Source organism: Erythrolamprus reginae, chromosome 1, assembly GCF_031021105.1.
Source record: "Erythrolamprus reginae isolate rEryReg1 chromosome 1, rEryReg1.hap1, whole genome shotgun sequence".
Taxonomy (NCBI): Eukaryota; Metazoa; Chordata; class Lepidosauria; order Squamata; family Dipsadidae; genus Erythrolamprus; species Erythrolamprus reginae.
The window spans coordinates 337686336-337699156 of record NC_091950.1 but is presented as its reverse complement, the minus strand read 5'-3'; the positions used below and the strand labels follow the sequence as shown (position 1 = coordinate 337699156).

Genomic DNA, 12821 nt, shown 5'->3' with positions numbered 1-12821 from the left:
TAAAGGAACTATTTATAGAGGCGTACACATAAACCTTTGCTTCTTTTAGCATACCATATTTTGCTAATAGTCATGTTTTATTTTCTCAAACTGAGGCCTTGTGTTCAAACAGGTAGGAATTTTGAAAAGAGATTCGTGGAAAAGTCACCATATCTGTATACAGTAACAATGGCTCTTTAAGGTTGTATCCTTTCCATCACCACCCCTCTAGAATAGAATAGATTTCTTTATTGGCCAAGTGTGATTGGACAAACAAGGAATTTGTCTTGGTGCATATGCTCTCAGTGTACATAAAAGAAAATATAGATTTGTCAAGAATCATGAGGTACAACACTTAATGACTGTCATAGGGGTCAAATAAGCAATGAAGAAACAGTCAATATTAATAAAAATCTTAGGATACAAGCAACAAGTTGCAGTCATACAATCCTAAGTGGGAGGAAAAGAGTGATAGGAATGATGAGTGCAGACTTAGTAAAAAGTTTGATAGTGTTGAGGGAATGGCGTTCAGAAAAAAAACCTGTTCTTGTATCTAGTTGTCTTGGTGTGCAGTGCTCTGTAATGACATTTTGAGGGTAGGAGTTAAAACAGTTTATGTCCAGGATGCAAGGGGTCAGTAAATATTTTCACCGCCCTCTTTTTGACTCGTGCAGTATACAGGTCCTCAATGGAAGGCAGATTGACAGCAATTGTTTTTTCTGCAGTTCTGATTATCCTCTGAAGTCTGTGTCGGTCTTGTTGGGTTGCAGAACGAAACCAGACAGTTATAGAGGTGCAGATGACAGACTCAATGATTCCTCTGTAGAACTGTATCAGCAGCTCCTTGAGCAGTTTGAGCTTCCTGAGTTGGCGCAGAAAGAACATTCTTTGTTGTGCTTTTTTGATGATGTTTTTGATGTTAGGTGACCATTTTAGGTCTTGAGATATGATAGAACCTAGAAATTTGAAGGTCTCTACTGTTGATACTGTGTTGTCTAGTATTTTGAGAGGTGGAAGGATGGAAGGGTTTCTCCTAAAGTCTACCACCATTTCTATGGTTTTGAGTGTGTTCAGTTCTAGATTGTTCCGGTCACACCACAAGGTTAGTTGTTCAACCTCCCATGTATATGCAGATTCATCATTGTCTCGAATGAGTCCGATCACTGTTGTATCATCTGCAAACTTCAGTAATTTAATAGATGGATCTTTTGAGATGCAGTCATTGGTGTATAGAGAGAAGTGGTGAGAGTACACAGCCTTGGGGAGGGGGGCTGTGCTAATTGTACATGTATCTGATGTGATTTTTCCTAGCTCCACTTGCTCCTGCTGCTTCCTGTCTGCCTATTTATCCTGATTACAGCATAGCTGTACAAACAAACAGGTATGTAACCCAAAATCATCACTAGCAGGCACATGCAACCAGACTCTCAAAGCTCTGCTCCTTTTAAATAGCTGTTGCATGCATCACATTAACGTAAAAATATTAAGACATCAGTCCTGGCTGCCATCTTGAAGCTGTTATCTTCCCTTACAGATACCTCTGGCTGGCAACCTTATTCCCCTTTGTTATTATCCATCATTAATGTAAACAAAAGCTTTTCTGCCTCAGGGTTTCTGTGTACTCTAATGCCTAACTTTTTCTGTCTTCTTAAAATGCAGAAGAATTTTAAGGGGGGGGAATGAACATCCAGAATGTGCCAAGGTTCAGCATAATTATGCATTACACTCATGAAAGCCTGCATGACTGGAGCTGAAGGTCGTGCTCGTTTAATTAAGGGGTGGGAGTCACAGTGGAATGGTCATACAATGATCACAGGCCTAATTGCTAGGGGAAGCCTAAAACTGATGGGAATGGGAAGCAGGTGGGGGAAATAGGCTAAGCACAGACCAGGCTGCAATGTGGACTAGTGCATGTATTTATTTTTAAGACATCTTTGGGATAAAAACAAGACGGTTTTTAATATTAAATGATTTGAAGCAGACTAATTGGGAACGGGACTAAATAAGCTTTCCTCTTCGGTCCTGGCACAAGCCTGCCGCAAAGCCATCCATTCTGAAAGATAATAACCAGTGCTCTATATTTGCTGTTCTTCTGGCACTACAGCGAGTATTCTGGGAGGTAACTGCACTCCAGAGAGCTTCTATGCCAGGAGATATGCACCTCATTTTGAGATAGGACAACAGCAAACTTCCAATGATAGCATTCATATTCAGAGGCCAGCCGATTCACACACACACACACACACACACTAGAATAGCAGTACATAGCACAGTGTTTTTCTCTCAATATACATTCAAACAATACAGTGTACCATCTAATTTTCCATGAATAATGCTGGCCCAGCTCCTGCCCCAAGGACTGTGGATGCGGGGGAGACATCCACATGCTGCAGGCCTGTTTTGCCGGTGGAATCTGCTGATGAAGGCTCCTCTGACCAAGAAGACATGAGTGACAGGGAGGAGGAGAGTGTGGCAGACAGCTCAGAAGGAGATCAATTATCTAGCTCCTCCTTGGATTCAGAACAAGAGTTAATGATACAGCCACGCATGCGGGGAGCGATGCATAGGCAACAACAACTGAGAGATTATTATCAAAGAATATGAGGCCACCTGTGGTTGGGTGGGGCTGTGGTAATTAGTGAGGCTGCTATAAAGAGAAGCCTGTGGGTTTGGCCATTGTGGAGGATTATCTGATCGTTGTGTTTCATGACTGCTTTACTGACTTTGACCTTTGTGTGCTGATTTTTCCCCGCTTTGAAACTAAACCAGAGACTTGTACAAATTACCAGTTTGTTTGGAGACGAGTGCTCTTTGCTATACAAAAAGAGGGCTTAGTTTAAGTGCATTTTCATTATAAATAACATTGTTTTCGGGAGGATTCTACCAGAGAGCCCGACAGAACAAATAAAATGCGGTATTTTGTTAGTAGCTAATATCAATTCTTTTAAAAAGTTGCAAAAGGTTTTTTTTCTAATTTTGTCATTTAGTTACATACATTTTCTTTTAATTAAATTCCCTCCTTAATGTTCAAGGCTCGCCTTGAAGGGAGATAAACAGTACCGATACATAGTACAGGTTCCGCCAGAAATCTGACGACACCAAAGGGGTCCCCTGAAGAAAAAAGGTTGAAGAACACTGACATAGCATTTTCAAAAGACTATAGAATATACCAACTATTAGCAAGCAATAATACAGGTGTTCTGTCGGGCTCTCTGGTAGACTCCTCCCAAAAATTCACATGTACAAATTTCAGACACACACACGTTTGAAAATTCAAAACAATGTTCTTTATAAGGAAAATTCACTTAACCTAAGCCCTCTTTTGGTATAGCAAAGAGCACTCGTCTCCAAACAAACTGGTAATTTATACAAGTCCCTTATCAGTTCTATGATACTTAGCTTGCAGCTGTGAGGCAATTCACAGTTCTTCTTCTTTCACAAAGTGAAACACACTTTGCTCTGGTTTAGTTTCAAAGCGGGGAAAAATCAGCACACAAAAGGTCAAAGTCAGTAAAGCAGTCACGAAACACAACGATCAGATAATCCTCCACAATGGCCAAACCCACAGGCTGCTATTTATAGCAGCCTCACTCATCACCACAGCCCCACCCAACCACAGCTGGCCTCATTTTCTTTGATAATAATCTCTCAGTTGTTGTTGCCTATGCATCGCTCTCCGCATGCGTGGCTGTATCACTAACTTTTGTTCTGACTCCAAGGAGGAGCTAGATAATTGATCTCCTTCTGAGCTGTCTGCCACACTCTCCTCCTCCCTGTCACTCATGTCTTCTTGGTCAGAGGAGCCTTCATCAGCAGATTCCACCGGGGGCAAAACAGCCCTGCAGCATGTGGATGTCTCCCCCACATCCACAGTCCTTGGGGCAGGAGCAGGGCCAGAGCTAACCACAACACCAGGAGTGGCCTAATTCCATACTGATTTACAATACACTTCCCCCTTTTTTAAATAAACATGTGTCTGCTAAATAAATACACCTTAAAGCAAGTAAGCTTCTTGATTGTTGTGTTTTTCAATCAGAATTTGGCTTTACCTCATTTCACTCCCTTCCCAAATGCCAAAGGCAGCATAAGATTCACAATTTGTTCTCAAATCAACCCAGCCTTCGCAACAATTTGAACTACAAGAACAACTGCTGTTATTTCATTATTTTTTTCCCCATGCCTGTTAGGAATGGAAGAAATCTGCTACAGCAAAAAGCATCAAGTTTCTTCCAACGTCACGATTGCTTCCAATGAGCAACTACACATTAGCTTGACAGATGCTTCCCGAGACAAGAGGCTGCAGAGCAAGGAAGCCCAAGGATTTGTTTGCTTTGCCTTTGGAAGCGAACCAATCTGATTCACACCTCCCAAACTAATTTGCATTTCTCCAGAAATCCATTTTTCAACTTCAAAACTGTACTGTGTTATACATCAAGCCACAAAATGCTTTTAAAACAAGAGCAGTGCAGGTTTTTAAAAAGAAAAATGCCAATAAAGAGAATAATAGGATTGGCACAGAGTTAGTAATGCATTTAGTGACATCAGTCCTAAAAGGTCTGATTTGTCCATCTCTTATTTATTTTATTTTATTTTATTTATTTTGTCCAATACACAATGAGGGTTTTAGTGGGTATATATCTATATACACATAGTAAAATACACGATGAAGGTTATAGAGGAGATACTCATAGTAAAATATATCTAAGAAATAATAGAAAAGAAGGTATAGTAATAGAACATATCAATGAAAGAATAGAAGAAGAGATATAGGAATAGAAGAAAGGTATAGGAGATATAGGAATAAAACATATCAATGAAAGAATAGAAGAAGAGATATAGGAATAGAAGAAAGGTATAGGAGATATAGGAGAGCAATAGGACAGGGGATGGAAGGCACTCTAGTGCAGTTGTACTCGCCCCTTCAGTATCTTTCCTGCTGGGACTCTCTCTCTTTCCTCCATACCTTTTTGCTCAGAAACAATAGTTTGGTATGAGGCTGTATGAGATTACATAGATAGGCAATCCCCAAAATTAGGTTGTTAAATGAAGGGAAGAACTACCCAAGGTAAAAGAGGCACGAAAAATGGAGGTAGTAGACCACATCAATGGAAAACTTATCACTGAAAATGATGCTTTAGAGAAAAACGCAGCTCAACAGAGAGAGGCAAAAACTGTTCTTGCTACTGTTAATTTTGTTTTTTATTTTCTGCCTGTACTCCAATTAAGTACCAAGTTTATGACTATGGATCCTTGTGTAGAATACTATTGCTGTTTGTTTTACTGGCAACATATCAAATGGACAACTTTATGTTTTCCGATCAGCTGCCCATCTCTGTGACTGAGAGCTCATGTAAAAGGATCTATTTATTGCTGCCATGACATGCTATGAATTCCTGACCCACACAAAAATCTATAACACAACTGCAACAAAAAATAATTTAAGAGAATCAAGGATTGAAGCTGCAAACTCACATCTTCCTCCGTGCTCCCAGACAATACACGTAATTCTTCTCTTTCCTTCTCCATGAATGGGATAAGATGACCCACTGCTTTCTTCATAACTCTAGCGGATTTAATCACCTGTATATTCAGATTCAGAAAAAAAGACTCAGGAGTGTGTTCAAAAAATGTATTCAAGATTATAGCAACCAATGAATTAATCTGCAAGCAAACCGTATCAGCCCCCCCCAAACAGAAAATTACCAATAAATACCAACAAAGTAACCTAATAACTTCTAAGCAACTCCTTTAACAGTTTCTCCCTTTTCTGCCATTTTGGAGAAATGCTTCCAATATAATTAATAATAATAATAATAATAATTATTATTATTATTATTATTATTATTATTATTATTATTATTTATTGGATTTGTATGCCACCCCTCTCCGCAGACTCGGGGTGGCTAACAACAATAATAAACACAACATGTACAATCCAATAATAAAAAACAACTAAAAACCCCTATTATAAAACCAAAAATACACACAAACATACCATGCATAACTTGTAATGGCCTAGGGGGAAGAGCTATCTCAACTCCCCCATGCCTGGCGGTATAAATGAGTCTTAAGTAGTTTACGAAAGACAGGGAGGGTGGGGGCAGTTCTAATCTCCGGGGGGAGTTGGTTCCAGAGGACCGGGGCCGCCACAGAGAAGGCTCTTTCCCTGGGGCCCGCCAAACGACATTGTTTAGTCGATGGGACCCGGAGAAGGCCAACTCTGTGGGACCTTATCGGTGGCTGGGATTCGTGCGGTAGCAGGCGGTTCCGGAGGTAATCTGGTCCAATGCCATGTAGGGCTTTAAAGGTCATGACCAACATTACATTCATATAGAGTAGAATACTTTACTTGGCCAAATGTGATTAGATACACAAATAATTTGTCTCCAATACAACAGCTCTCCATGTACATGCAAAGCAATAAGGTAATAATAATCATGATAATGACACCAATAATGCGATAGTAGAGATGAGAAGGATAATAATACTATTATAGCCATACAATATGGGTGAATATACTTTAGACATAAGACAGTGCTGTGAGGATTAGGTGTTCAGCAGAGTGGTGGCACAAGAGCTGCTCTACTGAGGTAAAATGGACAAACTGTTTGGCTTGGTATAAGACAATCTCTTATATTCTACTACAACATCCTGAAATGCTAAGAACTAGACACTGATCCTCCCTCAAGCCAAAGAAATCATTGATGTAATGTTTAATTACACAGTTAAATTATAATAAGCTAATGGAAACTTCTTCTTTACCTGAGGAAGAAACATCTTGCCAGCTCCAAAAAGATTACCAACTATTTTCATGCCATTCATCAGAGGGCCCTCAATTATATTCAGAGGTCTGGGATACCTCTCTTTGTTTATCCTAGCCTCTTCGGTATCCTCAATCACATATTTCTCAATGCCCTGAGAAAAAAACAACCATCTGGACATGAAAGTGGTATATCTTCCCACAATATTTATCTATTGCATTTTACAAAACCAAGGCCCTCAAGAACAACCTCCCAAAAGAGACTGTAGTAATTTAAGGGTGTTAAAATAGGCTAATTATAACAAGAGCTGAATAAAAAATAAACCTACAGAGTAATTAAAGTTTTTTAAAAAGAAGGGAAATAAAACACACTAGTAATATCGATTAATGTTGGAAGCGTAAGAGGCAATGTTTTCAACCACTTTCAAAAATACTCCTGAAGGAGTCTGGCAAAGGGATAGAAGAAAAGCATTCACAGCAGGAGGCCTCCTCATTATCTCACGTCCCAAAACTGTGTGTGGGTATTCTGAAAAGAATCTCTGAGTTAAGTTTTAAAATAGGCAGGCTGTTCTTGAAGTATTCAAAATTTCACTTCCTTTTTCATATTGGCAGCTTCTGATCTGCTAAGTGCAATTAACAGCAACTGGTTTCAAGCCAGCTGCATGAAAAAGTTGTTACAGCCTTGCCTCAGGTGAACCTCCATTTTTCATTACAAGGTGTGGATGCTTTGAAGGGGGTTCTAAATTGAAGCCCATGAAGAACGTTCATAATGTTTTTCAAGCTTGGCACCTTTTAAAATGTGTGGATTTCCACTCCCAGAATTACCCAGCCAGATAGCATGTTCAGAAGTCCATATATCTTAAGTTGCCAAACTTGAAGAACTCTATTCTAGATCTAAATTTGAAAGAAATGCGAATGGGCATTTATTTGTATTCTTAAAGAGAAATTCTGCCAATTGAGGTCCCAAATGGGCCATTGGAAGTACACTGTATTACCCAATTCATCAGGAACAAATCCTGGAAAGGTGAACACAGATAGCCTAAAACAGGGGTCCCCAACCACCGGGCCGCGGACCAGTACCGGGCCGCGGGGCATGTGGCACCGGTCCGTGGAGTCAGCAGCTGCCAGTCCTCCTGCCGCCGCCCCCTCCCTCCAGTGCTTCATCTCCCGCTGGGAAAGAGGCCTCGGGAGTTTAGTTTAATCAGATTTGTATGCCGCCCCTCTCCGCAGACTCGGGGCGGCAGGTTCTGCTGGCCACAGGGCGATGGACGGGACAGAGGGGCGGGAAGGACCGGGAGGCTCAAGCCTCTTTTGGCTTCTGCCGTGGCACGCCTTTGTGTTTTTGGCTGGGGGAGGAGGCAGGAGGGCCGGCCTGACCCCCTCCCTCCAGCGCTTCACCTGCCGCCGGGCAAGAGGGTTTGGGAGGCAGGTTCTGCCGGCCACAGGGCGATGGCGGGAAAGAGGGGCGGGAAGGACCAGCACCCCCATGCTTAATCCCGCCCCCAACCACACCCCTTTCCGCCCCCACCGGGCCATAGAAAAATTGCCTTGCTGAAACTGGTCCCTGGTGGAAAAAACGTTGGGGACCACTGGCCTAAAAGATTTGGGCTGGTAATGACCAGCAACTTTTCCCTTTAGGATTAAACTTAGTCAAAGAGGCAATGGAACAAATTTTAGCTCATCAATTAGGTAAATTCACCTTAACAAGGCCATACTCCAGTCTTTCTTCTACAGATCCATTTCTCCATCCGTCAGTTTGTATGACTTTTTTCCCTCCTTTAGCATGGGTCTGAAATGAGATTAAGAGAAGTTAAAATGAAATAATTTGCCCCACCACTACTGATAAATATGCATTGATTGATTGATTGATTGATTGATTGATTGATTGATTGATTGATTGGTCAGCAAGTGGAAAGAAACAGGACACATGAAAAAAATGACACAAATAAATGACTATAAAGAAGTAAAACATAGCCATGAACACATAAAAGGTGTGCGTGTAAATGGGGATAGTAAGACAGGGGCGGTAGACACGCTGGTGCGCTTATGCATGCCCCCTTAGGGATCTCTCAAGAAACCTACAAGGTCCACAGTAGACAGTTTAAGATAAAAGATATGGGGGGTTAGAGAAACTAACAACAGGGTCAGGTAGAGTGTTCCAGACATTCACTACTCTATTGCAGAAGTCATATTTTCTGCAATCAAGATTAGAACCTATTACATTTAGTTTGTATCTATTGATAGCTCTAATGTTATTGCGGTTGAAATTAAAGTAGTCGTTAACAGGTAGGACGTTAAGGTAGATGATCTTGTGTACTAAGCTTAGATTGGAATGTAGACAATGTAGTTCAAGGTTATCCAGGCCTAAAATTTCAAGCCTTTGGAATAAGGAATTTTACTACAAGCAGAGGAGTTGAGTACTCTTCTTCTAAAATACCTCTGGACCCTCTCTAATGTATTAATATATTGAAACTATCTTCCTACCAATGGAATAAGAGGTCTCTTTTCCAATGCAGCTTTTTGTCTCAGAGCTTGGAAGGTCTTTTAGGCTAGCGGATCTGAAACATGTTGGTCTCAGAACCCCTTCACATTCTTAAAAATGACTGAGGTTCCTAAAGAGCTTTGGCCTATGTGTGTTGTATCTATTAATATTTATTGCATTAGGATTTGTATGCCGCCCCGAGTTTTCGGAGAGGGGCGGCATACAAATCCAAATAATAAATAAAATAAATAAATAAATCCAAATAATAAATAAAATAAATAAATAAATTAAAACTGAGCAATTTTAAAATATTTGACTTCAGGGTCCCCATGAAAGGCTATTGGGGACCCCCCAAAGGTTCCAGGCCACACTTTGGGAATTGCGATTTTAGGCCACTGAAGAGACCTAATTTTAATGGCATCCTGGGTCAAAGGGGGATGGCCTTCTTAAGATTCTTTGTTGATTCCAAATTTCAGATTCTGTCTACACTTCTATTAAAGTGAAGTGTAGAGTCAGAGAAATAGGCAAGAGCTACTATGAAAGCTTGGCGGGCCCCAGGGGAAGAGCCTTCTTTGTAGCGGCCCCGGCCCTCTGGAATAAACTCCCCCCGGAGATTAAAACGGCCCCCACCCTCCTTGTCTTTCGCAAATTACTCAAGACCCACCTTTATCGCCAGGCATGGGGGAACTAAGACATCTCCCCCAGGCTTTTATATTTTATGTTTGGTATGTATGTGCTGTATGATTTTTAATTGTTGGGGTTTTATATATCTTTTTATTATTAGATTTGTTCTATTGTTCTATTGCCTTTTTATTACTGTTTTGAGCCACCCCGAGTCTTCGGAGAGGGGCGGCATACAAATCTAATAAATAAGAATAAGAATAAAGCAGAGGGCTGAAACATTCCTTGACTCCTGGGAAACAAGGTAGTATTCAGAAGCAACTATGTCACTATAGAGGCTCAATAATTGTCCTAGCTTTCCTATTGAGTTTCCTGTTCTAGTCTACTTTGCATAGCTGACATGAAGACCGAAACTGTGTGTTTTATTTGCCAGAATTATATTCTGCCACTTGAGCAAATACATAGTTTTTTAATAAACAATGTTCAATGTATACCCCTCAGCTCCAAAAAGATTTTAGACTGAACATTTAGCCACTTTATTTCATGTCTTTATTATGACCTTCTAGCCTCAGAAATACTGGGGGGGAGGGGGAGTGATAAGAAAAGGACAGGGTGGAAGGATTATTTACCTTAGCATTATATGATTAAGATCCCTTTAAAAAATCAAGGGAATGTTGAGGCATCTTCTTATATTTATCTGTATAAAAGCAGCTTCTTGAAGATCAGTGCAGAGTTGCATTGGATCATTAGCATGATGTCTGACGATATGGCACATACCTCACACTTGAATACAGATAAACAGTTACTTGCTCAGGAAAGCAAAGGAAATTGGGTACAATATATATGTTGAAGTGTTCTGGACTACGAGCAATCCACCCCATTATCAAATTGATCAGTGTCCAGAAAATTCATCATGTCTAATGAAAATCTGACCTAACCTGTTTTATGTGCTCTCTGATCTTACATAATATGGGAATGTGCATTAAATACCCTACACATCTGAACACTTAACAGCTGCTGATTGACTCCAGAAAGCTTTTGCTTCTAAACGAGGTAAGGCAGGAACACATAAATATTCCATCAATGGGAATGAAAATGCCCAAAAATAAATAAAAATGGAGCTTTGGATTTTTATTTCTGGTAATATACTGTAATTTAAATGTATCCCCAGCCAGTGTAGCAGCAATTTATTTTAAAAATCTAATAACTTAACTTGGCTTTAGTACAGTCCCTCTTGGTGATCGTTTATGTTGTATCACGTAATGCATCACTAATGAATCAAACACTGTTCTGAACTGGAACGTTCCCGTCAGCTTAATTGAACCACCCACCCCTTTCTATTCTGCTCTGCAATACTATCTCAGTTTCCTTCTACTGAAAATACTTTATTACTTACATTATATAAATGTACAGTAATACCTCGTCTTACGAACTTAATTGGTTCCCGGAGGAGGTTCGTAAGGTGAAAGGTGCGTAAGACGAAACATTGTTTCCCATAGGAAACAATGTAAAATGAATTAATGCGTGCAAGAAAAAAAACCGCAAAAAAACGCCGCCGCCCGGCTGTCACCTTTTGAAACAGCCGGGCGCTTCTCAGCGTTCTCCCAATGCCGAACCCGGATGTTCGGCAAAAGTTCGGGTTCGGGCGGTCGCCGAGAAGCCCCGCCGCCCGGCTGTCGCCTTTTGAAACAGCCAGGGGGCTTCTCGGCGGCCTCCCAAATGCCGAACCTAGAAGTTCGGCAAAAGTTCGGGTTTGGCGTTCAGGTTTGGGAGGACGCCGAGAAGCCCCCCGGCTGTTTCAAAAAGCGACAGCCAGGCAGCAGGTTTCTCAGCAGCCACCCGAACCCGAACTTTTGCCGAACTTCCGGGTTCAGCGTTCAGGCAGCGGGTTCGTAAGATGGAAAAAGTTCGGAAGAAGAGGCAAAAAATTTCCGAACCTCGGGTTCGTATCTCGGATTGTTCGTATGGCGAGGGGTTCGTATCACGAGGTACCACTGTACTGTGGTTTATGGAGCATGTCAACCCCCAAATTCTGATTCCAAATGCTATTTATTTAAAACAGTAACACTGACAAAGTTGCTTCTCTAGTATTTTCTTTGTAAAAATAGAATTTTTGTTGGCCAACTGTGATCAGACACACAAGGAATTTGTCTCTGGTACATAAGCTCTCAGTGCTATCACAACAATAGTGATAGATCATTATCACAGACATTGTAAAAATACATTCATCATAAAAAACATTAGATACAACACTTATTGATGCTCATTGATAATAAATAAGCAATCAATATAAATCATACTAGGATATTAAGTAAACAATATAAATCATAAGATATAAGCAACAAAGTTATAGTCACAAGAAGGTAGGGATATAGGTTGTTGTGGTTAGCTCTGGCCCAGCTCCTGCCCCAAGGAATGTGCAGGTGGATGTGGGGGAAACATCCACATGCCGCAGGGCTGTTTTGTTCCCAATGGAATCTGCCGACAAAGCCTCCTCTGACCAAGGAAGCGTGAGTGACAGGGAAGAGGGGAGTTTGGCAGACAGCCCAGGAGGAGATCAATCATCTGTATCATCCTTGGATTCTGAACAAGAATTAATGTCACATCCACACATGCGTAGAGTGATGCATAGGAGACAACAACTGAAGGATTATTACAAGAGAAAATGAGGCCACTTGTGGTTGGGTGGGGCTGCTGTAATTAGTGCTACAGATAAAAGCGCAACCTGACGTTTTAGCCTCATGGCAGTTTATCTGATTCATTGTTTCGTCAAGATCGTGGTTTTTGTGCTGTTCAAGATTGTGTGTGGACTCTCTGGACTTTAGAATTGGACTCAATTTCCAAGTTATTGGGTGAGCAATTGGATTGCATTTAATCTGTGTGTACCAGAAAATCCCTTTGACATTTAAAAAGGGAGCTGTTTCTGTTTTTCTGTTTATAAAAACTTTTGGGTTTTCCTTTTATCGTGTGGTGTGTGTC

At 40.9% G+C, this 12821-nt stretch overlaps 1 protein-coding gene across 3 annotated transcripts in view; it reads right to left on the bottom strand.

The window, feature by feature from the left end:
- The window catches only part of MTR (5-methyltetrahydrofolate-homocysteine methyltransferase), a 97962-nt gene that overhangs the window by 27525 nt on the left and 57616 nt on the right, over positions 1-12821 (bottom strand). For all 3 annotated transcript variants that reach the window (XM_070734011.1, XM_070734010.1, XM_070734012.1), the window contains 3 exons: positions 8439-8528; positions 6742-6894; positions 5452-5559 (listed from right to left, as the gene is read on the bottom strand). In XM_070734011.1, coding sequence (XP_070590112.1) covers positions 5452-5559; positions 6742-6894; positions 8439-8528 — 351 coding nt within the window. The remainder of the gene's footprint in view (positions 1-5451; positions 5560-6741; positions 6895-8438; positions 8529-12821) is intronic.